We start from the raw sequence: 25,704 nt of genomic DNA on the forward strand, positions 1-25,704 counted from the left end.
AGCGACCATGGGCAGAGCCACGCGGCGGGAGGACTACAACTCCCGGCACACCCCGCGCCGCCCCGCCTCTATTCCCAGAAGGCCGCGGGGGGTGGACCGCCTAAGAAGGCGTGCGCTCCCGACGTGCCCCGCGGCGCGCCATTAACCGCCAGGTTTGAATCGCGGGACCCGTTGGCAGAGGTGGCGGCGGCGGCATGGGTGCCCCGACGTTGCCCCCTGCCTGGCAGCCCTTTCTCAAGGACCACCGCATCTCTACATTCAAGAACTGGCCCTTCTTGGAGGGCTGCGCCTGCACCCCGGAGCGGGTGAGACTGCCCGGCCCCCTGGGGTCCCCCACGCCCGCCTTGCCCTGTCCCTAGCGAGGCCACTGTGACTGGGCCTCGGGAGTACGGAGCCGCCCTCCCCTCCCCGTCCTGTCCCCAGCGAGGCCACTGTGGCTGGGACCCTTGAGTCCGGGCCGGCCTCCCCTCCCTGCTTTGTCCCCATCGAGGCCTTTGTGGCTGGGCCTCGGGGTTCCGGGCTGCCAAGTCCACTCACGAGCTGTGCTATCCCTTGCAGATGGCCGAGGCTGGCTTCATCCACTGCCCCACTGAGAACGAGCCAGACTTGGCCCAGTGTTTCTTCTGCTTCAAGGAGCTGGAAGGCTGGGAGCCAGATGACGACCCCATGTAAGTCTTCTCTGGCCAGCCTCGATGGGCTTTGTTTTGAACTGAGCTGTCAAAAGATTTGAGTTGTGAAGACACCTAGTATGGGAGGGTTGCTTTCCAGCCTCATTGCTTCTTAAACAGCTGTTGGGAACGGATACCTCTCTGTATGCTGGTGCCTTGGTGATGCTTACCACCTAATTAAATCTCATTTGACCAAAATGCCTTTGGGGTGGATGTTAAAGTCTCATTCACGTAAGATGCCTGATGCCTTTCATGTTCAACAGATACATTAGCAGATCCTGTTGTTGTGAACTCCCAGGAATGTCCAAGTGCTTTTCTTGAGATTTTTTTAAAAACGGTTTAATTGAAATATAACCCACATAGCACAAAAATTACCCTTTGAAAGTGTGCACTTCACACTTTGGGAGGCTGAGGCAGGCGGATCACCTGAGGTCAGGAGCTCAAGACCAGCCTGGCCAACTTGGTGAAACCCCGTCTCTACTAAAAATACAAAAATTAGCCGGGCATGGTAGCGCACGCCCGTAATCCCAGCTACTCGGGAGGCTGAGGCAGGAGAATCGCTTGAACCTGGGAGGCGGAGGTTGCAGTGAGCCGAGATCATGCCAATGCACTCCAGCCTCGGCAACAGAGCGAGACTCCATCATAAAAATAAAAAATTGAAGAAAAAAAGAAAGCATATACTTCAGTGTTGTTTTGGATTTTTTTCTTCAAGATGCCTAGTTAATGAAAATGAAATTCTGTACTCGGATGAGTACAGAATTTGTCTTTCCACACTGTAACGCCATATTCTTTTCTCACCTTTTTTTCTGTCAGATTCAGTTGCTTCCACAACTTTAATTTTTTTCCTCTTGAGAATCACCCCAGTTGTTTTTGTTGTTGGCCAGAAGAGAGTAGCTGTTTTTTTTCTTAGTATGTTTGCTATGGTGGTTATACTGCATCCCCGTAATCATTGGGAAAAGATCAGTGGTATTCTTCTTGAAAATGAATAAGTGTTATCATATTTTCAGATTAGAGTTACAACTGGCTGTCCTTTTGGACTTTGTGGGGCCATGTTTTCATTGTAATACAGTTCTGGTAATGGTGATAATCAGTTATGCAGGGAGACTCCCCTAGCAGAAAATGAAAGTATGAGCTAGGGGGTTACTTGGGGAACCCTGGGCAATAATGCCTTTCTCTGCCCTTAATCCTTACAGTGGGCCAGGCGTAGTGGCTCACGTCTGTAATCCCAGCACTGTGGGAGGCTGAGGCGGGCAGATCACGAGGTCAGGTGATCGAGACCATCCTGGCTAACATGGTGAAACCCCATCTCTACTAAAAAAAAAAATAGAAAAAATTAGCTGGGCGTGGTGGCGGGTGCCTGTAGTCCCAGCTACTCGAGAGGCTGAGGCAGGAGAATGGTGTGAACCCAGGAGGCGGAGCTTGCAGTGAGCAGAGATCACGCCACTGCACTCCAGCCTGGGCGACAGAGCGAGACTCCATCTCAGGAAAAAAAAAAAAATCCTTACAGTGGATTACATAACAATTCCAGTGAAATGAAATTACTTCAAACAGTTCCTTGAGAATGTTGGAGGGATTTGACATGTAATTCCTTTGGATGTATACCATGTAACATTTTTCCAACGAATTGCTAAAGAAGTCCAGATAAAATAGATACATTAGCCACACAGATGTGGGGGGAGATGTCCATAGGGAGAGAGAAGGTGCTAAGAGGTGCAATATGGGAATGTGGCTTGGGCAAAGCACTGATGCCATCAACTTCAGACTTGACGTCTTACTCCTGAGGCAGAGCAGGGTGTTCCTGTGGAGGGCGTGGGAAGGTGGCCCGTGGGGAGTGGACTGCTGCTTTAATCCCTTCAGCTGCCTTTCCGCTGTTTTGATTTTTCTAGAGAGGAACATAAAAAGCATTCGTCCGGTTGCGCTTTCCTTTCTGTCAAGAAGCAGTTTGAAGAATTAACCCTTGGTGAATTTTTGAAACTGGACAGAGAAAGAGCCAAGAACAAAATTGTATGTATTGGGAATAAGAACTGTTCAAACCCTGTTCAATGTCTTTAGCACTAAACTACCTAGTCCCTCAAAGGGACTCTGTGTTTTCCTCAGGAAGCTTTTTTTTTTTTTTTTTTTTTTCCTGAGATAGAGTAGTTTCACTCTTGTTGCCCAGGCTGGAGTGCAATGGTGCAATCTTGGCTCACTGCAACCTCCGCCTCTCGGGTTCAAGTGATTCTCCTGCCTCAGCTTCCCAAGTAGCTGGGATTACAGGCACGTGCCACCACACCCAGCTAATTTTTGTATTTTTAGTAGAGATGGGGTTTCACCACATTGCCTAGGCTGGTCTTGAACTCCTGACCTCGTGATTCGCCCACCTTGGCCTCCCAAAGTGCTGGGATTACAGGCATGAACCACCACGCCTGGCTTTTTTTTGTTGTTCTGAGACACAGTTTCACTCTGTTACCCAGGCTGGAGTGGAGTGGCGCGATCTCGGCTCACTGCAACCTCCGCCTCCTGGGCTCAAGCGATTTGCCTGCTTCAGCCTCCCAAGTAGCTGGGATTACAGGCATGTGCCACCACACCCAGGTAATTTTTGTATTTTTGGTAGAGACAAGGTTTCACCATGTTGGCCAGGCTGGTCTTGAACTCCTGACCTCAGGTGATCCGCCCGTCTCAGCCTCCCAAAGTGCTGAGATTACAGGTGTGAGCCACCACGCCTGGCCTCAGGAAGTATTTTTATTTTTAAATTTATTTATTTATTTGAGATGGAGTCTTGCTCTGTCGCCCAGGCTGGACTGCAGCGACGCGGTCTCGGCTCACTGCAAGCTCCGCCCCCCGGGTTCAAGCCATTCTCCTGCATCAGGCTGCCGAGTAGCTGGGACTACAGGCACCCGCCACCACGCCCAGCTAATTTTTTTGTATTTTTAGTAGAGACGGGGTTTCACCGTGTTAGCCAGGATGGTCTCGATCTCCTGACCTCGTGATCCGCCTGCCTCGGCCTCCCAGAGTGCTGGGATTACAGGTGTGAGCCACCACGCCCGGCTCTTTTTTTTTTTTTTTTGAGACAGGGACTCACTCTATCACCTGGGCTGCAGTGCAGTGGTACACCATAGCTCACTGCAGCCTTGAACTCCTGAGCTCAAGTGATCCTCCCACCTCATCCTCCCAAGTAATTGGGACTACAAGCGCACCCCACCATGCCCACCTAATTTATTTATTTATTTGTTTATTTATTTTTGTAGAGATGAGGGTTCCCTATGTTGTCCAGGCTGGTCTTGAACTCCTGAGCTCGAGGGATCCCTTTGCCTTGGCCTCCCAAAGTGCTGAGATTACAGGCATGAGCCACCGTGCCCAGCTGGGAATCATTTTTAAAGCCCCTAGGATGTCTGTGTGATTTTAAAACTCCTGGAGTGTGGCCGGTATAAGTATATACCGGTATAAGTATATACCGGTATAAGTATAAGTAAATCCCACATTTTGTGTCAGTATTTACTAGAAACTTAGTCATTTATCTGAAGTTGAAATGTAACTGGGCTTTTTTTTTTTTTTTTTTTTTTTGAGACGGAGTCTCACTTTGTCACCCAGGCTGGAGTGCAGTGGCACGATCTCGGCTCACTGCAACCTCTGCCTCCCGGGGTCAAGCGATTCTCCTGCCTCATCCTCCCGAGTAGCTGGGACTACAAGCACGCACCACCATGCCTGGCTAATTTTTGTATTTTTAGTAGAGACGGGGTTTCACCATGCTGGCCAAGCTGGTCTCAAACTCCTGACCTTGTGATCTGCCTGCTTTAGCCTCCCAGAGTGCTGGAATTACAGGCATGAGCCACCATGCCTGGCCTTTTTTAAATTTTTTTAATTTTTTTTTTGAGACAGAGCCTTGCTCTGTCGCCCAGGCTGGAGTGCAGTGGCACGATCTCGGCTCACTACAAGCTCTGCCTCCCGGGTTCACGCCATTCTCCTGCCTCAGCCTCCTGAGTAGCTGGGACTACAGGCGCCCACCACCACGCCCGGCTAATTTTTTTTGGTATTTTTATTAGAGACAGGGTTTCATCATGTTGGCCAGGCTGGTCTCAAACTCCTGACCTCAAGTGATCTGCATGCCTCGGCCTCCCAAAGCGCTGGGATTACAGGTGTGATCTACTGCACCCGGCCTGGGCGTCATATATTCTTATTTGCTATGTCTGGCAGCCCCACACAGAATAAGTACTGGGGGATTCCATATCCTTGTAGCAAAGCCCTGGGTGGAGAGTCAGGAGACATCGTAGTTCTGTCTCTGTCACTTGCAGACTTTGAGTTTAAGCCAGTCGTGGTCATGCTTTCCTTGCTGAATAGAGGTTAGACACCCCCATCCCATGGTTTCTCAGGTTCCTTTTCAGCTTGAAAATTGTATTCCTTTGTAGAGATCAGCGTAAACTAATTCTGTCCTTATATGTGGCCTTATTTTAATTTGAGGCAGAGTGTCACTTAGTCGCCCAGGTTGGAGTGTGGTGGTGCGATCTTGGCTCACTGCGACCTCCACCTCCCAGGTTCAAGCGATTCTCGTGCCTCAGGCTCCCAAGTAGCTGAGATTATAGGTGTGTGCCACCAGGCCCAGCTAACTTTTGTATTTTTAGTAGAAACAGGGTTTTGCCATGTTGGCTAAGCTGGTCTCGAACTCCTGGCCTCAAGTGATCTGCCCGCCTTGGCCTCCCAAAGTGCTGGGATTACAGGCATGAGCCACCACACCTGGCCTCAATATAGTGGCTTTTAAGTGCTAAGGACTAAGATTGTGTTTTGTCAGGAAGAGGGAAGAGGCCAGTTGTGGGTGAAGCATGCTGTGAGAGAGCTTGTCACCTGGTTGAGGTTGTGGGAGCTGTAGCGTGGGAACTGGAAAGTGGGCTAGGGATCATCTTTTTCCAGGTCAGGGGTCAGCCAGCTTTTCTGTAGCATGCCATAGACCATCTCTTAGCCCTCGTGGGTCAGAGTCTCTGTTGCATATTGTCTTTTGTTGTAGTTTTTCACAACCTTTTAGAAACATAAAAAGCATTTTTAGCCCATGGGCTGGAGAAAAAGCCATGGCGGGCTGGATGGATTTGGCCAGCAGGCCCTTGCTTGCCAAGCCCTGTTTTAGACAAGGAGCAGCTTGTGTGCCTGGGACCATCATGGCACAGGGGAGGAGCAGAGTGGATGTGGAGGCGTGAGCTGGAAACCAGGTCCCAGAGCGCTGAGGAAGACAGAGGATTGTTGCCCTTGCAAATAGAGCGACTGAAATCTGACACCATCCAGTTCCAGAAAGCCCTGAAGTGCTGGTGGACGCCGCAGGGTGCTCCGCTCTAGGGTTACAGGGATGAAGATGCAGTCTGGTAGGGGAAGTCGACTCACCTGTTGGAAGATATGATTAAGAAAAGTAGACTTTCAGGGCCAGGCGTGGTGGTTCACGCCTGTAATCCCAGCACTTTGGGAGGCCGAGGCAGGCGGATCACGAGGTCAGGAGATCGAGACCATCGTGGCTAACACGGTGAAACCCCTTCTCTACTAAAAATATAAAAAATTAGCCGGGCGTGGTGGCGGGCGCCTGTAGTCCCAGCTACTCGGGAGGCTGAGGCAGGAGAATGGTGTGAACCGGGGCGGCGGAGCTTGCAGTGAGCCGAGGTCGCGCCACTGCACTCCAGCCTGGGCAACAGAGCGAGACTGTCTCAAAAAAAAAAAAAAGAAAGGAAAAGTAGGCTTTCATGATGTGTGAGCTGAAGGAGCAGGAGGCAGAAGTAGAGGCCTCAGCCCCCGCAGGAGACCCCTCGGTCTCCATCTCCTGATAGTCAGACCCAGCCAGACTGGAATGAGGGGAGACATTCCAGCCTTCGAGAAAAGTGGGGAGATTTAAAAACTGCTTGGCTTTTATTTTGAACTGTTTTTTTGTGTGTGTTTTCCCCAATTCAGAATACAGAATACTTTTATGGATTTGTTTTTATTACTTTAATTCTGAAACAATATAATCTTTTTTTTTTTTTGAGACAGGGTCTTACTCTGTCACCCAGGCTGAGTGCAGTGGTGTGATCTTGGCTCACCTCAGCCTCGACCCCCTGGGCTCAAATGATCCTCCCACCTCAGCCTCCCAAGTAGCTGGGACCATAGGCGCGTGTGCTGCGCTCTACGAATCCTGAAGACAAGGATGCTGTTGCTGGTGATGCTGGGGATTGCCAAGATCCCAGATTTGATGGCAGGATGCCCCTGTCTGCTGCCTTGCCAGGGTGCCAGGAGGGCAGTGCTGTGGAAGCTGAGGCCTGGCCATCCAGGGCGATGCACTGGGTGCTGATTCTTGTTCCTGCCGCTGCCTTGGTGCTTAGCTTTTGAAACAATGAAATAAATTAGAACCAGTGTGAAAATCGATCAGGGAATAAATTTAATGTGGAAATAAACAGAACAACTTAGTTCTTCATAAGAGTTTACTTGGTAAATACTTGTGATGAGGACAAAATGAAGCACTAGAAGGAGAGGCAAGTTGTAGACCTGGGCGGCAGGAGTTTTTTGTTTGTTTTCATTGGCAAGGTCTTGCTCTGTTGCTCAGGCTGGAGTACAGTGGCGCAATCACAGCTCACTATAGCCTCGACCTCCTGGACTCAAGTAATCCTCCTGCCTCAGCCTCCCAGTAGCTGGGACTACAGGTGCATGCCACCATGCCTGGCTAATTTTAAATTTTTTTTTTTTTCTTTTTTTTTGAGACGGAATCTCACTCTGTCGCCCAGGCTGGAGTGCAGTGGCATGATCTCGGCTGACGGCAAGCTCCGCCTCCCATGTTCGCTCCATTCTCCTGCCTCAGCCTCCTGAGTAGCTGGGACTACGGGCGTCCGCCACCATGCCCGGCCAATTTTTTGTATTTTTTTAGTAGAGACGGGGTTTCACTGTGTTAGCCAGGATGGTCTCGATCTCCTGACCTCGTGATCCGCCTGCCTCGGCCTCCCAAAGTGCTGGGATTACAGGTGTGAGCCACCATGCCTGGCCTGTTTTGTTCTTCAATAGCAAGAGTTGTGTTTGCTTCGCTCCTACCTTTAGTGGAAAAATGTATAAAATGGAGATATTGACCTCCACATTGGGGTGGTTAAATTATAGCATGTATGCAAAGGAGCTTCGTTAATTTTAGGCTTTTTTGAAAGAGAAGAAGAAACTGAATAATCTATGTGTATATATATATTTTAAAAGCCATGGTTATCTTTCCATATCAATAAAGGTGAGGCTCCCTGGGACTGCAGAGTTGTCCATCACAGTCCATTACAAGTGCGCTGTTGGGCCAGGTGCAGTGGCTTGTGCCTTAATCCCAGCACTTTGGGAGGCCAAGGCAGAAGGATTGATTGAGCCCAGGAGTTTTGAGGCAAGCCTGGGCAATGTGGCCAGACCTCATCTCTTCAAAAAATACACAAAAAATTAGCCAGGCATGGTGGCACGTGCCTGTAGTCTCAACTACTCAGGAGGCTGAGGTGGGAGGATCACTTTGAGCCTTGCAGGTCAAAGCTGCAGTGAGCCATGATCTTGCCACTGCATTCCAGCCTGGGTGACAGAGCAAGACCCTGTCTCTTAAAAAAAAAAACCAAACGGTGCACTGTTTTCTTATCAATTTATTATTTTTTAATAAATTTTCTTTTAATAATTTATAAATTATAAATTTGTATAAAATAAATGACAAATTATTACTTATACATGAGGCAAAACTTAGGATATATTAGAATATATAAAGTACATATTGAAAAGTAATTTTTTGGCTGGGCACAGTGGCTCACACCTGTAATCCCAGCACTTTGGGAGGCTGATTACATGAGATCATGAGTTCGAGACCAACCTGACCAACATGGAGAGACCCCATCTCTACTAAAAATACAAAATTAGCCGGGGTGGTGGCGCATGCCTGTAATCCCAGCTACTCGGGAGGCTGAGGCAGGAGAATCTCTTGAACCCGGGAGGCAGAGGTTGCGGTGAGCCAAGATCGTGCCTTTGCACTCCAGCCTAGGCAACAAGAGCGAAAGTCCGTCTCAAAAAAAAAGTAATTTTTTTTTAAGTTAACCTCTGTCAGCAAACAAATTTAACCCAATAAGGGTCTTTGTTTTTTAATGTAGTAGAGGAATTAGGGTTTATAAAAAATATGATAGGGAAGGGGGTCCCTGGATTTGCTAATGTGATTGTCATTTGCCCCTTAGGAGAGAGCTCTGTTAGCAGAATGAAAAAATTGGAAGCCAGATTCAGGGAGGGACTGGAAGCAAAAGAATTTCTGTTCGAGGAAGAGCCTGATGTTTGCCAGGGTCTGTTTAACTGGACATGAAGAGGAAGGCTCTGGACTTTCCTCCAGGAGTTTCAGGAGAAAGGTAGGGCAGTGGTTAAGAGCAGAGCTCTGCCTAGACTAGCTGGGGTACCTAGACTAGCTGGGTACTTTGAGTGGCTCCTTCAGCCTGGACCTCGGTTTCCTCACCTGTATAGTAGAGATATGGGAGCACCCACCGCAGGATCACTGTGAACATAAATCAGTTAATGGAGCGAAGCAGGTAGAGTGGTGCTGGGTGCATACCAAGCACTCCGTCAGTGTTTTCTATTATTCGATTATTAGGAGGCAGCTTAAACTAGAGGGAGGTGAGCTGAATCAGGATGTTTGTCCCAGGTAGCTGGGCATCTGCCCAGCCCAGTGCCCAGTTTATTTAGGTGCTCTCTCAGTGTTCCCTGATTGTTTTTTCCTTTGTCATCTTATCTACAGGATGTGACTGGGAAGCTCTGGTTTCAGTCATGTGTCTATTATTTATTTCCAGGCAAAGGAAACCAACAATAAGAAGAAAGAATTTGAGGAAACTGCGAAGAAAGTGCGCTGTGCCATCGAGCAGCTGGCTGCCATGGATTGAGGCCTCTGGCTGGAGCTGCCTGGTCCCAGAGTGGCTGCACTACTTCCAGGGTTTATTCCCTGGTGCCACCAGCCTTCCTGTGGGACCCTTAGCAATGTCTTAGGAAAGGAATCAACATTTTCAAATTAGATGTTTCAACTGTACTCTTGTTTTGTCTTGAAAGTGGCACCAGAGGTGCTTCTACCTGTGCAGCGGGTGCTGCTGATAACAGTGACTGCTTCTCTCTCTCTCTCTTTTTTTTGGGGGCTCATTTTTGCTGTCTTGATTCCCGGGCATACCAGGTGAGAAGTGAGGGAGGAAGAAGGCAGTGTCCCTTTTGCTAGAGCTGACGGCTTCGTTTGCATGGGCAGAGCCTTCCACAGTGAATGTGTCTGGTCCTCATGTTGAGGCTGTCACACAGTCCTGAGTGTGGACTTGGCAGGTGCCTGTTGAATCTGAGCTGCAGGTTCCTTATCTGTCACACCTGTGCTGCCTCAGAGGACAATTTTTTTTTTTTTTTTTTTTTTTTTTTGGTAGATGCATGACTTGTGTGTGATGAGGAGGGAATGGAGACAGAGTCCCCAGCCCCTCTGCTGTTTAATAACGTGGCTTTCTTATTTTGTTTGAATTGTTAATTCACAGAATAGCACAAACTACAATTAAAACGAAGCACAAAGCCATTCTAAGTCATTGGGGAAACGGGGTGAACTTCAGGTGGATGTGGAGACAGAATAGAGTGATAGGAAGCGTCTGGCAGATACTCCTTTTGCCACTGCTGTATGATTAGACAGGCCCAGTGAGCCGCAGGGCACATGCTTGCCGCTCCTCCCTCAGAAAAAGGCAGTGGCCTGAATCCTTTTTAAATGACTTGGCTCGATGCTGTGGGGGACTGGCTGGGCTGCTGCAGGCTGTGTGTCTGTCAGCCCGACCTTCACATCTGTCACGTTCTCCACATGGGGGAGGGACGCAGTCCGCCCAGGTCCCCGCTTTCTTTGGAGGCAGCAGCTCCCGCAGGGCTGAAGTCTGGCGTAAGAAGATGGATTTGATTCGCCCTCCTCCCTGTCATAGAGCTGCGGGGTGGATTGTTATAGCTTCGTTGGAAACCTCTGGAGGTCATCTCGGCTGTTCCTGAGAAATAAAAAGCCTGTCATTTCAAACACTGCTGTGGACCCTACTGGGTTTTTAAAATATTGTCAGTTGTTCATCGTCGTCCCTAGCCTGCCAACAGCCATCTGCCCAGACAGCCGCAGTGAGGATGAGCGTCCTGGCAGAGGCGCAGTTGTCTCTGGGCGCTTGCCAGAGCCGCGACCCCCAGACCTGTTTGTATCATCCGGACTCCTTCCGGGTAGAAACGACTGAAAATGCACTTCAGACCCACTTATTTCTGCCACATCTAAGTCAGCCTGAGATAGACTTTTCCCTCTAAACTTGGAGAATATCACAGTGGTTTTTGTTAGCAGAAAATGCACTCCAGCCTCTGTACTCATCTAAGCTGCTTTTTTTTTATATTTGTGCTAGTCGGTAAATGGATACTTTAATAACTGTTGCTTAGTAATTGGCTTTGTAGAGAAGCTGGAAAAAAATGGTTTTGTCTTCAACTCCTTTGCACGCTAGGTGGTGATGTGGATCTCGGCTTCTGTCAGCCTGTGCTGTGGGCAGGGCTGAACTGGAGCTGCCCCTCTCAGCCCACCTGCCACGGCCTTTCCTTAAAGGCCGTTCTTAAAACCAGACCCTCATGGCTGCCAGCACCTGAAAGCTTCCTCGACATCTGTTAATAAAGCCGTAGGCCCTTGTCGAAGCACAACCGCCTAGACTTTCTTTCAGATACGTGTCCATTTTTCAGGTTCTCTAAGTCGGAGTGGAGTCTGGGAAGGGTTGTGAATGGAGGCTTCTGGGCTATGGGTGAGGTTCCAGTGGCAGGTTAGAGCCCCTCGGGCCAGCTGCCATCCTGGAAAGTAGAGACAGCAGTGCCCGCCGCCCAGAAGAGACCAGCAAGCCAAACTGGAGCCCCCATTGCAGGCTGTCGCCATGTGGAAAGAGTAACTCACAATTGCCAATAAAGTCTCATGTGGTTTTATCTACTTTTTTTTTTTGAGACAAGGCCTTGCCCTCTCGGGCTGGAGTGCAGTGGAATGACCATAGCGCACCGCAACCTCAAATTCTTGTGTTCAAGTGAACCTCCCACCTTAGCCTCCCAAGTAGCTGGGACTACAGGTGCACGCCATCACACCCGGCTAATTGAAAAATTTTTTTTGTTTAGATGGGATCTCACTTTGTTGCCCAGGCTGGTCTCAAACTCCTGGGCTCAAGTGATCATCCTGCTTCAGCATCCGAATTGTTGGTATTATAGGCGTGAGCCACTGTGCCTGGCCTAGCTACCATTTTTTAATGCAGAAATGAAGACTTGTAGAAATGAAATAACTTGTCCAAGATAGTAGAATAAGTAACTTTTAGGGCTGGGATTTGAACCAGAGCTGGGCCCTCACTGCTGAAGGACACTGTCAGCTTGGGAGGGTGGCTATGGTCGGCTGTCTGATTCTAGGGAGTGAGGGCTGTCTTTAAAGTACCCCTATTCCATTTTCAGACAGCTTTGTCAGAAAGGCTGTCATATGGAACTGACACCTGCCTCCCCAAGGCTTCCGTAGATCCTCTCTGTACATTGTAACCTTTTATTTTGAAATGAAAATTCACAGGAAGTTGTAAGGCTAGTACAGGGGGTCCCGCATACCATTCCCCTCCTTTCCCCCGTTGTGAGGATAGTGCACTGTATTCACTTTCAACATCCAAGGTCTGTGTTGAGAGGGTGAGTTGTGTGGCCCAGCTTGCCCCAAGCCCGTCTTGGCATCACGAAGGATTTCCTGACTCAGCTGAATGTAGCTCAACAAAGCAAAAGACCAACTAAGCGGCAGATTTTCTCTCCGCTGGGCTTAGCCTACATTATTTACACCTGTTTTTCAGCTGGATGGGACCAAACTGGGGCCTTGACTTCCGGGGTTTCCACGTGATCCCCAAAGAGGTGACATCCATTCGTTCACTCAGGTATTTGCTTGTGCACCTACTGTGCGCCAGATGCCAGGTCCAGGAATTGAAGCCCAGGAACAACTCTTGCAGTGAGCTCCCCGGGTTTTTGTTTTCTGAATGGTGGGAAGACAGGTCAGCAAATAGCCATGCACGTCTGCACATGTGTGGCTGGTGTCTGCAGGAATACTGAGAAGACAGTGAGCTCTGCCCTGGATGGCGACAGGAAAGGGCATCCCTATGTAGCTGTTTGTCCTGGCACAGGTGGCAGGCTGCCGGCAGGACCAGGAAGGGAAGCGGAGGATGCACAGGCCAGAGGGAACGGAATGGGCACCGCAGGTGAGCTCTGCGATGTGGGGAAGGAAACACAGGCTGGTTCCGGGATGATGTCGGAGAAGCCCTGCAGCCTAGGGCACTGCCCATTCCACATTACCCAGTGAGTCAAAGCCTCCCAGAAAGATATTTAGTCACTCAAAGCCAGTGCAGGTCTCAGCTTTGTCCGGGGAGGAACTTTCACTCTAGAAAACACGAACTCATTTGCCTTTGAGGAAGTTGTTTCTCCAGCATATCATTTGCAGCCACCATCCAGGATGCTGGGCAGGTGCTGCAGTGCCCAAAGCACGGCTGCCCGAGAAGCTTGTCCCTTAGAAACCCTGTGTGGCCTCGGAGGAGCCTGCCTGCCTCCCTGAGAGTGGAACCCTGTTGGGCAGCCAGGCTCGCTGGGCAGGTGCTGGGGAAGCCTGGGTGACCGTGCTGAGCCCCTCACAGGCCTGGGAGTTGTGCTTGGGGAGCAGAGCTCCCAGCTCTTCAGCTGCCTCCCAATCACGGCCACATCTCACAAACGATACCACTGTCCACGAAAAATGAAAAGGTACCTGGTTCTAACCCATGGCCCCAACCATGCAAGAGCCCTTAGAATGTGGGGGTTTGACTCGAACAGTGGCTTTGAGTCTAGCAGGGGGGATTAGCATCCTAATGCCCTGAGTTAATGAATTGACCTGTTGGACAGGGAAACTCAGTGAGGTTCATTTTCTGTGGGGGGATGTTTGTCAAATGCTGTGAAATCAGTTGTAGCATAGGTGACACTCAGCTGCTCCGACAGTGACTCAGCTCCAGCTGCTTCTCCAGCCCTTTGGTGGAGGTGGCAGATGGTGTCATCAGCCTGGAGCAGAGGGCTCTGCCCGCTGGCATCAAAAGGGCCAGGCCTGCTGGTCCTCCAGCTGCTGGCTCCAGGTAGTTACATATGGGTTTAAAAGAAGAGAGGCAGGGTCGGGTGTGGTGGCTCATGCCTGTGATCCCAGCACTTTGGGAGGCCGAGGTGGGTGATCATTTGAGGTTAGGAGTTCGAGATCAGCCTGACCAACATGGTGAAACGCAGCCTCCACTAAAAGTACAAAAAAATTAGCTGGGCGTGGTGGTGGGTGCATGTAGTCCCAGCTACTCAGGAGGCTGAGGCAGGAGAATTGCTTGAACCCGGGAGGCAGAGGTTGCAGTGAGTCAGGATCGTGCCACTGCACTCCAGCCTGGGCAACAGAACGAGACTCTTAAAAAAAACCAAAAAAACAAAAAACAACAAATAAAATAAAAATAAGAGAGACAGGGTGGGGAGTATTACTTGAGGCCAGGAGTTTGAGACCAGCCTGGGTAACAAAGCAAGACTCTGTCTCTACCAAAATAATAATTTAAAAAATTACCCAGGAATGGTGTGACATGCCTGTGGTCCCAGCTACTCTGGAGGCTGAGGTGGGAGGAAAACTCGCACCTAGGGAGTTGAGGCTGCAGTGAGCCGTGATCACACCACTGCACCACTCTAGCCTGCGCTACAGAGCAAGACCTCATCTCTGGGGGAAAAAAAAAAAAGAAGAGGCTTGGATGCCACATTGTTTTTTGTCACTTATAACTGGAGTTTCGTCCATCAAAAGCCCATTCTGCACTGATTTCAGTGATGGGGTCTGATGCTGGCTTGGAAGAGGGCCCGACAGCTTAGAGACAGGCTTGGAGTTCCAAGTTGATGAAAGAACGATGAATAATGAAAAATGATGGGCTGTTCTAAAGCAGTGCCTTTTCATACTGGGCTAGGGTATAATTTGGGTCCATTTCAAGGGAAATATACTAGCAGAATTCATCAAAGTAGCCCCTCGAAGACTGGTGCCTGCTGCCTAGGGGACAATTTAATCAGTGGTTCCAGCTGCACATCTAGGATTGGAAACACTGAACCCAGGCTTCTCATGCAGATGGGGTATGGATTGCTAACGTGGCTGTCTCCTAGCGCTGCAGCATGAGTGAAACACGTGTGCATTCTACAGAGACGCGGTTCTGTGATGCTGAAACCTCCTCCTTCTTTTTTTTTTTTTTTGAGACGGAGTCTCGCTCTGTTGCCCAGGCTGGAGTGCAGTGGCACTATCTTGGCTCACTGCAACCTCCGCCTCCCAGGTTCATGAAATTCTCCTCCCTCAGCCTCCTGAGTAGCTGGGACTACAGGCATGTGCCACCACGCCCGGCTAATTTTTGTATTTTTAGTAGAGACAGGGTTTCACCGTGTTAGCCAGGATGGTCTCAATCTCCTGACCTCGTGATCTGCCTGCCTCGGCCTCCCAAAGTGCTGGGATTACAGGCATGAGCCACTGCACCCGGCTGAAACCTCCTTCTAGATAACAGCAGCGTTAAGCATTTTTTTTTTTTTTTTTTTTTTTTTGAGATTGAGTGTTGCTCTGTTGCCCAGGCTGGAGTGCAGTGGTGTGAGCTCGGCTCACTGCAACCTCTGCCTCCCGGGTTCAAGAGAGTCTTCTGCCTCAGGCTCCTGAGTAACTGGGATTATAGGCGTGAGCCACCATGCCTGGCTAATTTTTGTATTTTTAGTAGAGACAGGATTTCACCATGTTGGCCAGGCTGGCCTCGAACTCTTGACCTCAAGTGATCCACCCGCCTCGGCCTCCCAAAGTGCTGAGATTACAGGCATGAGCCACCGCGCTTGGCCTTTTTTTATTTTATTTTTTGAGACGGAGTCTCGCTCTGTCGCCCAGGCTGGAGTGCAGTGGCGCGATCTCGGCTCACTGCAACCTCCGCCTCCTGGGTTCAAGTGATTCTTCTGCCTCCGCCTCCCGAGTAGCTGGGACTACAGGCACACGCCACCAGGCCCAGCTAATTTTTGTATTTTTAGTAGAGACGGGGTTTTACCATATTGGCCAGGCTGGTCTCAAACTCCTGACCTCGTGATCCACCCGCCTCGGCCTCCCAAAGTGCTGGGATTACAGGCGTGAGCCACTGCGCCTGGCCAAAACCTCCTCCTAGATAACAGTGGCATTAAGCAATTTTTTTTTTTTGAGATGGAGTCTTGCTCTGTTGCACAGGCTGGAGTGCAGTGGTGTGATCTCAGCTCACTGCAACCTCTGTCTCCTGGGTTCAAGTGATTCTTCTGCCTCAGGCTCCTGAGTAGCTGGGATAACAGGCATGAGCCACCACGTCCGGCTAATTTTTGTATTTTTAGTAGAGACAGGGTTTCACCATGTTGGCCAGGCTGGTCTGGAACTCCTGACCTCAAGTGACCCGCCCACCTCGGCCTCCTAAAGTGCTGAGATTACAGGCGTGAGCCACTGCACCTGGCCTTTTTTTGTTTTTTAAGACAGAGTCTCGCTCTGTTGATCATAGCTACAGTTTACTGCAGCCTCAACCTCCTGCCTGGGTTCAAGCAATCCTCCCAGCTTGGCTTCCCAAGTAGCTGAGACCACAGGCACGAGCCACCACATCTGGCCCTACATAAGCTTTATGTGGATGCAATAACAGATCTCAAACCAGCACTCAGCTCAAGAGAAGGGGAAGCTGGGCACAGTGGCTCACGCCTATAATCCCAGCACTTTGGGAAGCCGAGGCAGGGGGATCACTTGAACCCAGAAGTTCGAGACCAGCCTGGGCAACATAGGGAGACCCCTGCCCTCCCTGTCTCTGAAAAAAAGAAAAAAAGAAAGAAAAAAAAGAAAGAAAAAGAGAGGCTGGGCTTGGTGGCTCATGCCTGTAATCCCAGCACTTTGGGAAGCCAAGGCAGGAGGATCACTTGAACCCTGGAGTTCAAGACCAGCCTGGGCAACATAGGGAGACCCTGTCTCTAACAAAATAAATAGATAAAAGAGAAAGAGAGAGAGAGAGAGAAGGGGAAGTCATCGGGAGGACACACGTGGAGCACGCAGCCCAAATGGGGCTCCTCTGTTCTCCCCGCATAGTCAGTTTGTACCTTTCACATGCATAAAGGTGTTGATCCAACCAAAGCAATATTGATTCTTGTTATATTGCTTTATTGTGGGGTCAGTGTCAGAGTACCACGAGTTTTCATCATGCACGTTCTTTCCCCAGCTGTAGTGAGTTTAGGGAGGGAAAGAGGCCCCACCCCCTATCCCTATTGCCTCTGCCTTTATAGCGGCTGCTACTCTCTGAGCACCTGTTGAGTTCTTTCACCTTCCAGATCTAACATGCTATCCCCCCCTGCAGAAGGGGGCTGCTGGATGCCACACGGCTCCCAGAGAGGGGCTGTGGTCAGGGAAGATGAAGCACCATGTCACTGTCCTCTGGCAGACAAGCTCCAAGGGGGCCAGAAAACCCCAGAGCCGCCCATGTGTGGCAACACAGTCTGGTGCTGCAGGTGTGAGGACGGCTACAAAACACCTGAGCCATTCTGTCACTCTGAACTCCGTTTCAAATATTGTTTCAATAACGGCTAGGCTGGTTTTTCCTTCCTGACTGTATTCCTCAAACCAACAAGAGCCTAGCAGAGGAAAGCATGGCCAAAATACCCCAAGAAGAGAGCCTTGGCTTCACCTCCAAGGGCCACCATCCAGGAGGATGTCCTCAAACCTCTGACCCCCTCTCTGCAGGCTGTGCCCAGCCCTGTGTGGCGACCCAGAGGAAGCCTCCCCTTCGTTTGAGATTTAACCCCAGACCTTAGGCGATGGCTACCCAGCCTGTCCCTTCCACCTGCGTGGCTGCCCACGCTGGGGTTGCTCATGGGGCTAGTCCTGGGGGGGGGGGGGGCTCCTCTCGGCGGCTCCTCTGCTTCCCACCCCCACTGGCACCCCACGCCTGTCCTAGAAGGTTCTTTCTGCCTGTTTTCTCCATGAGTGGCTGGACAGGCAGAGGCCGGCCTTGCTGGAGGGGGCATTTGTAATTATGAGTGAATCCAAAACAAGGTTTTTTCCTTCCGCAGCCCCCCGCCCAGCTACGGGGCCCAGCCACTGCACTTCACCGGATGCCGTCTGGTTGGTCCTCAGGACTGATACAGACCAGGACCCCAGGGCCAGCCCATGCCAGGCTCCTATGCTTCCAGGAGCGCGGGTGGGTGGTCCTGCTGCCTGGCCGGCCATCCTCCTGGGGTCGGTCTCTAGCGGATCCTCCCTCCTCCTCTCAAGCCGTGCACAGCCCTACCAGGCAGGTGCATCCCGTTTGGCTGCTGAAGAGCCGGGGGTTCAGGGAGATTAAGGAACGTGCCCAGGGACCCGGGGCCAGCCCGTGGGGACGCTGGGATTGGAGCCCAGGTCCCAGTTTCGCCGCGCGGCTCCCGACTTCCTCTCCCTTCCCCCAGGGGCGAGCTCGGCGACCGCAGAGAGGTGGGGTCGATCTCCCTGCGACCCCAGGGGACCCGCGAGGCCAGTGTGCGGGCTGGAGCGGGGACGTGCTCAGAAGAGCCGGGCGCTCCCGAGCCCGCCCGCCCCCCGGCTCCAGCGCCCCCCGTCCCCCGGCTCCCGGCTCCGAGCGTCCCGCGCCGCCCCTGGGGCCCCGCTACCCCCGACCCGTCCCCACCCGCCGGCCGCCCCCATGGCCCGGCTGGGCCCGCTGCTCCTGGCCGCCGCCCTGGGTGCGCTGCTCAGCTTCGCGCTCCTGGCCGCCGCGGTCGCCAGCGACTACTGGTACATCCTGGAGGTGGCGGACGCCGGCAATGGCAGCGCCTGGCCCGGGCGCGCAGAGCTGCTCTTCTCGCACTCGGGGCTCTGGCGCATCTGCGAAGGTAACCGGCCACCCCGCCGGCCCTCCTCCCTCCGCGACCTCTTCCCTCCGACACCCCCCAACCCCGCCCTGCCCGTGTTGCCCCGCCAGACCCCCTCCCAGGACCCCTCCTTTGCATCCCGCTCTGCCCCAGGGTGTCTCTCAGCTCCCTCCCCATCACCCTCCGTCTCCCCCCAAAACTGACAACCCAAGGGCTACAGGAGGGAGGGAGCCCTGTTCGGGGCCCCTCACAGCCGGAGGAGGGGGCTGTGGGGCGAGAGTCGGGGAGGGAAGCCTCGAGGTGTGTAGCTGGGGGGCCTCATCCAAGTCCCCAGGGGTTGTTTCTTGATCACGCTCCCCGGGGTTTGGGCCTGGCAGCCCCTTGTTCCCCTCCCTGTCAGGCACTGTCAGAGCTGCTCACCCCACACCTCCCGATGCCGCGGAGGCAGGGGTTCCAAATGCATACAGAGGCTTCAAGAGTCCGGGGATAGAGAAGGGGATCCCAGCAGGCTGGAGGGTCCACAGGGCCCCCTTCATTCCCCCCAGCTCCCTCCTCCGGAGCTGGGGCCAGCCTGGGGAGCTTCCCCTGCACAGGCCGAGGGCTGGCACGGCAGGGATGTGTGTGTGAGTGAGCATGTGTGTGCATCTGAATATGTGTGCACGTGCTGAACATGAACATGTGTGAGCACTTGGCTGTGTATGTAAATATGAATGTGTGAGTGTGAGTGTGTGTAGTTGTGTGTGCATGTGAATATGAGTGTGTGTGAGCATGTCAGTGTGCATATGTGTGCATGTGAGTGTGTGGGCAAGTAAATGAGTGAGTGCATGTGTAGGTGGTGCGCATGTGCTGGTGGCAACTGGGGAGGAGTTAGGAGCCATGTGTTTATCCATCCAACAGACTGTGCCTAACTGTGCTCCAAAGACCTCCTGACATGCACCTCTGTGCACGTGTGCACACACATGTGCCTATGCAGGTGGCTCTGCACGCGTGTGAGAACCAGAGAGTATGTATGTCCACATGACACGAGTCAGGAAGATTCCAGAGCGAGGCTTCCCAGGAGCCCGTTTTGCACACACCTTTTTCCTTTCAGGCAAAGTCTGAGTTCCACACACAAACACATTACAAGGACCCCTGCCTGAGGGACTCTGAGGGGGTCTCCATGGAGCGTTTGAAATTTTAAACATGCATCTGTGCAGGCATAAGTTGCACGTGAAAATAAACAAGGCGAAAGGTCTCGGGCCTTTCATCCCACTTGGAGTCCCAGCCCCGAGTTTCAGCAGGAGAGAGAAGCTAGCAGGGCCCTGTGGTGCCAGGATATCCCCTGGGCTTGGGTAGGCTGCCGGGTACACCACAGCATCCAGGCCCCAGGCTTCCAGGCCTCTGTTTCCCAGGGCAGAACGGCTGCATCCCGCTGGTCGACCCTTTCGCCAGTGAGAGCCTAGACGTCTCCGCCTCGGTGCAGCACCTCATCTGTGAGTCCTGGGTGGGGCCACCTCCCCATCCTTTCCAAATATTCAGGCAAGGCAGGTCCCAGCCATCCCCATCTCCATCCCCATCCCGCAGCACTGCTTCCACCGCCCCTGTGTTTCCAAGAGGACGTTTCCACGCAGACCTGTCCCAGTGCTGTGCTGCTGTCCCTAACCACAGGTGCCCGGCTCCCAGCCTGTCCTGTTTTCCCCTGTCTCAGTTTCCCTCTCAGTGGCGAAGGCTCATCCCTTTGTTGTTGGGGAAGCCAGGCAGCTCCGAGCACGGCTGGGTCCTGCGGGCCCTGCAGACTCCTGGCTCCCCATTTAGGACTCGATTCTTCCAGATGGCCTGCTGTCTACCTGGCTGGCACCTTCCACCTGGCGGGTTGGGGGACATGTGAGGCCTGGGGATGGGGACTGGGAGGGTTCTGGGGACGCCTCCCCCCCCGGCCTTAGGAAGCCCCTGCCAGAGTGAGATGGGGCCACTGGGAGGGTCCAGTGGTTTTCACGGAGATGGGTGTCAGCCGCTTTTCCTGAGAAGATGAAGCACCATGTCACTGTCCTCTGGCAGACAAGCACTGAAGGGCCCACCTGGACCAGAATTCTCACCCGAGCCCCCTTTTCTGCAGTGCTGCACCGTGCAGTCATGGTGGTCCTGCCCCTGAGCCTGGTCCTCGTGTGCGGCTGGATCTGCGGCCTGCTCAGCTCCCTGGCCCAGAGCACACCTCTGCTGCTCTTCACCGGCTGCTACTTCCTGCTGGGGGGTGAGTCTGGGGCCCTGGGGGAGTGGCTCCAAAGATGGGAGCTGGGCCACAGGTCCTGGGAGTAGGGTGCTGCCTCTCCTGTTGCCCTCGTCCCTTGCTCCCTTCTGGGCGGGTGCTGAGCCTGGCGATGGAGCCGTGGCAGGCAGCTCCTTGTGGTTCCAGAAGGTACCCATGTGTATTTGTTCTCACATTGCTATAAAGAAATGCCTGAGACTGAGTAATTTATAAAGAAAAGAGGTTTAGGCCGGGTGCAGTGGCTCATGCCTGTGATCCCAGCACTTTGGGTGGCTGAGGTGGGTGGATCATCTGAGGTCAGGAGTTCAAGACCAGCCTGACCAACATGGTGAAACCCCATCTTTACTAAAAACACAAAAATTAGCTAGGCTTATAAAGAAAAGAGGTTTAATTGGCTAATGGTTCTGCATGCTGTAGAGGAAGCATGATGCTTGGCTTCTGGGGAGGCCTCAGGAAAATGACAATCACGGGCGGAAGGTCAAGGCAGGGAGCCAGCATTTCACATGGCTGGGACAGGAGGAAGAGAGTAGGGAGGTGTTACACACAATTTTTTTTTTTTTTTTTGAGATGGAGTCTCGCTCTGTTGCCCAGGCTGGAGTGCAGTGGCACAATCTTGGCTCACTGCAACTTTCGCCTCCCGGGTTCAAGCTATTCTCCTGTCTCAGCCTCCTGAGTAGCTGGGATCACAGGTATGCACCTCCACACCCAGTTAATTTTTGTATTTTTAGTAGAGATGGTGTTTCACCATGTTGTCTAGGCTGGTCTCGAACTCCTGACCTCGTGATCCACCCGCCTCGGCCTCCCAAAGTGCGGGGATTACAAGCGTGAGCCACTGCGCCCAGCCTTTTCTTTTCTTTTTTTTTTTTTTTTTTGAGATGGAGTTTCGCTCTTGTTGCCCAGGCTGGAGTGCAATCGCATGATCTTGGCTCACTACAACCTCCGTATCCTGGGTTCAAGCAATTCTCCTGCCTCAGCCTCCTGAGTAGCTGGGATTACAGGCATGCGCCACCACACCCAGCTAATTTTGTATTTTTGGTACAGACGGGGTCTCTCCATGTTGGTAAGGCTGGTCTCGAACTCCTGACCTCAGGTAATCCACCTGCCTCAGCCTCCCTAAGTGCTGGTATTACAGGTGTGAGCCACTGTGCCCAGCTGGGTGCTACATACTTTTTTTTTTTTTTTTTGAGACGGAGTCTCGCTCTGTCTCCCAGGCTGGAGTGCAGTGGTGCAATCTCGGCTCACTGCAAGCTCTGCCTCCTGGGTTCATGCCATTCTCCTGTCTCAGCCTCCCAAGTAGCTGGGACTACAGGTGCCTGCCACCATGCCCAGCTAATTTTTTTGTATTTTTAGTAGAGACGGGGTTTCACCATGTTAGCCAGGATGGTCTCAATCTTCTGACCTTGTGATCCGCCTGCCTCAGCCTCCCAAAGTGCTGGGATTATAGGCGTGAGCCACCGCGCCAGGTCCTGGGTGCTACATACTTTTAAACAACCAGATCTCAGAACTCACTCACTATCCAGAGAACAGCACCAAGTGAAATGGTGGTAACCCATTCATGAGAAGCCACCGCCATGATCCAGTCATCTCCCACCAGGCCCCCCTCCAACACTGAGGATTACCATCCCACATGCAATTCGGGCCGGGACACCAAACCCTAGCACCGTGATAGGAGCAGGGCTTCTGGTTGTGGGTCAGAGCCTGGCACACAGAGGAGCACCAAGGTCCAAGCTTCTTGGTGTGGGGGGCATGAGGGCCTCCAGGGCAACCCCAGGACCTGCTCTGCTGGGTCAGATCATGCAGGGGGGCCTGGGGCCAGCCCCTCACCACACCCTTCTCCTTCCCATACTGTCCTGGGAGGAGCAAGGGCTCAGGGAGAGGCAGGGCCAGGCATGAAGGCAGGTGCGACGGGGCACCAGAGGCCTCAGCTCTGACCCCAGCACAGGCTGAGACTGTAACCGGTAACCACCCATCCGCTGACGTGGTTCCAGCTCCGACTACATGCCGAGTGCTGGCCAAGCGCTCCTCCGAAGGCTCCCCAGTCCCAGCTGCAGGTGAGAAGTCTGAGGCCTGGAGAGGGCCGAGGGCCTGGGCTCCCCCTTCACCCCCGCTGGTGCTGTCTCCTCAGTTTCCACCAACTGCCCAGCACTGGCTGTTGCAGAAGGTGGACTGGGGGCTCCTGACAGTCTGTCCTCTGCCGCCCCTGTCAACCAAGGCTAGGCCCGAGCCAGGCCCTGGTGTCTCAGGCCAGCTCCACTGTCAAGGCTGTGGTCATAAGGAGCAGACCATCCAGGGCTGGGGGCACCCTCCCTGTTTCTCTGGGAGGCCTCTGTCACTGAGGAAGCCCAATTGGGTGCAGAGACTGGGGAAACCAGCAGCCTTGGTGTTGGCCACAGGCCACATGAGAACGACATTGAAGTCAAGGTCTCCTCTAGACAATGAAATCAGGAAGAATCCAAATGACCCGACCCTGCAGCCCATCTGTGAGTGTTCAAAATCCAATTAAGAGGACCTCAGGGAGCCGGCGACGGGAGTAATTGGGTTGGGATTGTAACTGGAAGAACTTACAGGGACACGGACCCTCTGCATTGTGCCCGGGAGTGAAGGCACCGGCTAGGGGGCGGAGGGGCTGGAGGTAGCTGGTGGATGGGTGGGGGTTCCACTGCGACTCCAGCCTCCCCAGGCAGAGGGAGCCTCCATCCTAAAATGAGGGTCAGCTGTGGGCCGAAGCACAGAGGGCTCTCAGGATGTCACACCAAAGGCACCTGCCTAGGGTCAGCTCAGCCTTCACCCCTCACTAGCACTGCAAGGAGGGGGAGGGAGATGGAGGGCCCCAGATCGACTGGGTGTCCTTCCCTGAGACAGGATCATGGGGGGCCTGGGGGACCGACAGGGCCTGCAGTGACAGAGTCCTTTAGAGTTTCCCAGCTCGAGGTTGCAGGTGCCAGCCACTGGGGCCTCTTTAGGAGGTGGTAGGCTGAGAAGGAGGTCTGCCAGGAGCTGAGCCTGGGCCCCATCACCAGGGAGTTGTGAGGCGCTTCAGGTCCCAGTTCGGGAGCTTACTCTTCACCTTCATTTTGGGAGAAAGGCCGTGTCCTCGGCCAGGCTACAGGAGGCAGCTGGTGTTTGGAGAGGGCTCAGCTGGTGGGGCGGCCTGCCAGCAAGTGGGGCCTTGGGCTGCAGCTGCGGCCAGTGCTGCAGGCAGAGACAGGCACCTCCTGCCGCACAGTCAGCCCCCGCTGCTGGGGGCTGACCCCCGCCCCTGCTTCTTCCAGGGCCCGCTTCATTCAATTTGGCTTCACATTCTTCCCCAAATTAAACCCATAATTTCTGTTGCTACGCTGCCCAGCCGGGCAGGCATCCATGTGTCCTCTCTCCCTCGGTCTCCCCATGCCTTCTTCTCCCCAAGTTTGGTTCCCAGGAGGAATCACAGAAGACCAGGCTGGGTTGTGCCCCTTCACTGGGCACCAGTGAGATCCAGACCTGGCCCTGAACGTCAGCTTGGGTCAGTTGCCTTCTTTCGCCTGGGCAGTGCCCAGAGGGGACCCTGTGCACCCAGGAAGTGCCTATGGGGAAATCAGGGACACCTGCCCCCCGGGCTAACATTCCCTACAGTCGGCACCAAGGACAGGCTTTCTCATCAGCCTGAAGCTGTGGGAAAAGGGTGCCACTCCGGGCTGGTTCCTCCAAGCCCAGTGGACAGGAAAATGCCCTGGAGGCATGGGCCGAGTCCCCTACCCAGCTCTTTGCTGGACCCTGAACTGCCGGATGAAGCCTGGTGCCTGCCACCCTGTGCAAAGCCCGGCTTCATTCCTTTGACAACAGCTTTAACCATGTGGAGGGCGGGTGGGAGGAGCGAGGAGGGCCCAGGGCAGGCATCCTCCCCTGGGGAAGGGCCTGAAACTCAGAGCTGGGAGGACAGGGGGGCTCTGGAAGGGGAGTCAGAGGGAGAGGGACGTTAGCCCCAGAGGTAGGGAGGGCAAAGGTGTGAGGAAGAGGAGGCAGGGGTGCAGGGCAGGGACTCACTCTGATCAGAGCACCGGGCAACCCTGCTGCCAGCAGAGGCCATGGCTGTGTGTGTGTGTGTGAATGTGTGTGAATGTGTTTGTGTAGGTGTGTGTGTGTATGTGCATGTGTGTGCTGGGGGCCATGGAGGGTACAGGGTGTGGGGGGGGCAGTTATGTGAGTGGGAACCATGTTGAGGGGCAGGTGGCACTGTTTGCAGGAGGCTTTGTGGGATGAGGTCTCTGGGGTTTGAGGACTGAATTGGAGCCTCTTAAAGCTCCACTCCCCCAAATGTAGTTGATTACCTTTAGCCCTGTCCGACCCCAAGCAGGAGGTGGTGTCTGGGACAGGTGGCCAGGTTGACAGCCAAGCAGGGCTAACCAGGACAGGAAGGGCGGTGTGCTGCCTGCAGCTCTGCCTGAATGCCAGCGGGGCCGGGGATGCTGAGGCCATGTCTGCAGGACCACCTGGGCCTGGGCCCGCCAGAGCAGACACCGAGCAGCTGCCCTCCCCATCTCTCCCCTAGGTGTCCTGACACTGGCGGGGGTCAGCATCTACATCAGCTACTCGCACCTGGCCTTTGTGGAGACGGCGCGGCAGTATGGCCCGCAGCACGTGCAGGGCATCCGCGTCAGCTTCGGCTGGTCCATGGCCCTGGCCTGGGGCTCCTGTGCCTTGGAGGCATTCAGCGGAACCCTGCTGCTCTCAGCTGCCCAGACCCTCAGCCTGAGCCCCCCACTCTGTGGTCATCTGAGTCCCCAGCAGGTGGGAGGGAGGTGAGAGGGGGCTGGGTTTCCCTTTGCACCTCCCGGGATTGGGCGGTCAGGGCCAGGGCTCCTTGAGAGTCTGGGAATCCCTTCTCTGGGCCTGGCTGCGGTCCTGGCCAGGAAGGGAGCAGGGGGTGACAAGGGGTGGAGGGCAGAGCCAAGAATCCAGCTCCTCATGTTTCTCCGTAGATATTTGGGGAGGCTCCCCTGCCCC

The 25,704-nt window shown here is 53.4% G+C and overlaps 2 protein-coding genes across 8 annotated transcripts; both read left to right on the forward strand.

The window, feature by feature from the left end:
• Positions 1-69: 69 nt before the first annotated feature.
• Positions 70-10,644, forward strand: BIRC5 (baculoviral IAP repeat containing 5). Of its 3 annotated transcripts, none has more exons than XM_063717863.1 (4): positions 76-305; positions 559-668; positions 2,555-2,672; positions 8,819-9,000. In XM_063717863.1, exons 1-4 carry the CDS (start codon positions 195-197, stop codon positions 8,840-8,842), a joined length of 363 nt encoding a protein of 120 aa, XP_063573933.1. In that variant the 5' UTR covers positions 76-194; the 3' UTR covers positions 8,843-9,000.
• Positions 10,645-18,307: 7,663 nt separating this feature from the next.
• On the forward strand, positions 18,308-25,538 carry TMEM235 (transmembrane protein 235). 5 transcript variants are annotated; one of them, XM_054537447.2, is made up of 7 exons: positions 18,308-18,497; positions 19,868-19,948; positions 20,040-20,123; positions 20,572-20,706; positions 22,659-22,772; positions 23,115-23,201; positions 25,250-25,538. In XM_054537447.2, exons 1-7 carry the CDS (start codon positions 18,308-18,310, stop codon positions 25,501-25,503), a joined length of 945 nt encoding a protein of 314 aa, XP_054393422.2. In that variant the 3' UTR covers positions 25,504-25,538. The 5 variants fall into 5 exon arrangements, with proteins under 5 accessions (XP_054393422.2, XP_054393423.2, XP_054393424.2 ...); XM_054537448.2 differs by lacking the exon at positions 23,115-23,201 and having other exon boundaries at positions 22,710-22,772; XM_054537449.2 differs by lacking the exons at positions 20,040-20,123; positions 22,659-22,772; positions 23,115-23,201.
• Positions 25,539-25,704: the final 166 nt, after the last annotated feature.

Source organism: Pongo abelii, chromosome 19, assembly GCF_028885655.2.
Source record: "Pongo abelii isolate AG06213 chromosome 19, NHGRI_mPonAbe1-v2.0_pri, whole genome shotgun sequence".
NCBI classification, from domain to species: domain Eukaryota; kingdom Metazoa; phylum Chordata; class Mammalia; order Primates; family Hominidae; genus Pongo; species Pongo abelii.

What these genes read in the sequence shown, in the direction of transcription:
- BIRC5 (XM_024234193.3), top strand. Translation starts at nt 195, where the DNA reads ATGGGTGCCCCGACGTTGCCCCCTGCCTGGCAGCCCTTTCTCAAGGAC. An exon ending in GCGCCTGCACCCCGGAGCGG is followed by an intron (nt 306 to 558) that starts GTGAGACTGCCC and finishes TATCCCTTGCAG; the next exon opens with ATGGCCGAGGCTGGCTTCAT. An exon ending in GAGCCAGATGACGACCCCAT is followed by an intron (nt 669 to 9,418) that starts GTAAGTCTTCTC and finishes ATTTATTTCCAG; the next exon opens with GCAAAGGAAACCAACAATAA.
- TMEM235 (XM_054537447.2), top strand. Translation starts at nt 18,308, where the DNA reads ATGGCCCGGCTGGGCCCGCTGCTCCTGGCCGCCGCCCTGGGTGCGCTG. An exon ending in CTCCCCAGTCCCAGCTGCAG is followed by an intron (nt 22,773 to 23,114) that starts GTGAGAAGTCTG and finishes TGTTGGCCACAG; the next exon opens with GCCACATGAGAACGACATTG. An exon ending in CCCGACCCTGCAGCCCATCT is followed by an intron (nt 23,202 to 25,249) that starts GTGAGTGTTCAA and finishes TCTCTCCCCTAG; the next exon opens with GTGTCCTGACACTGGCGGGG.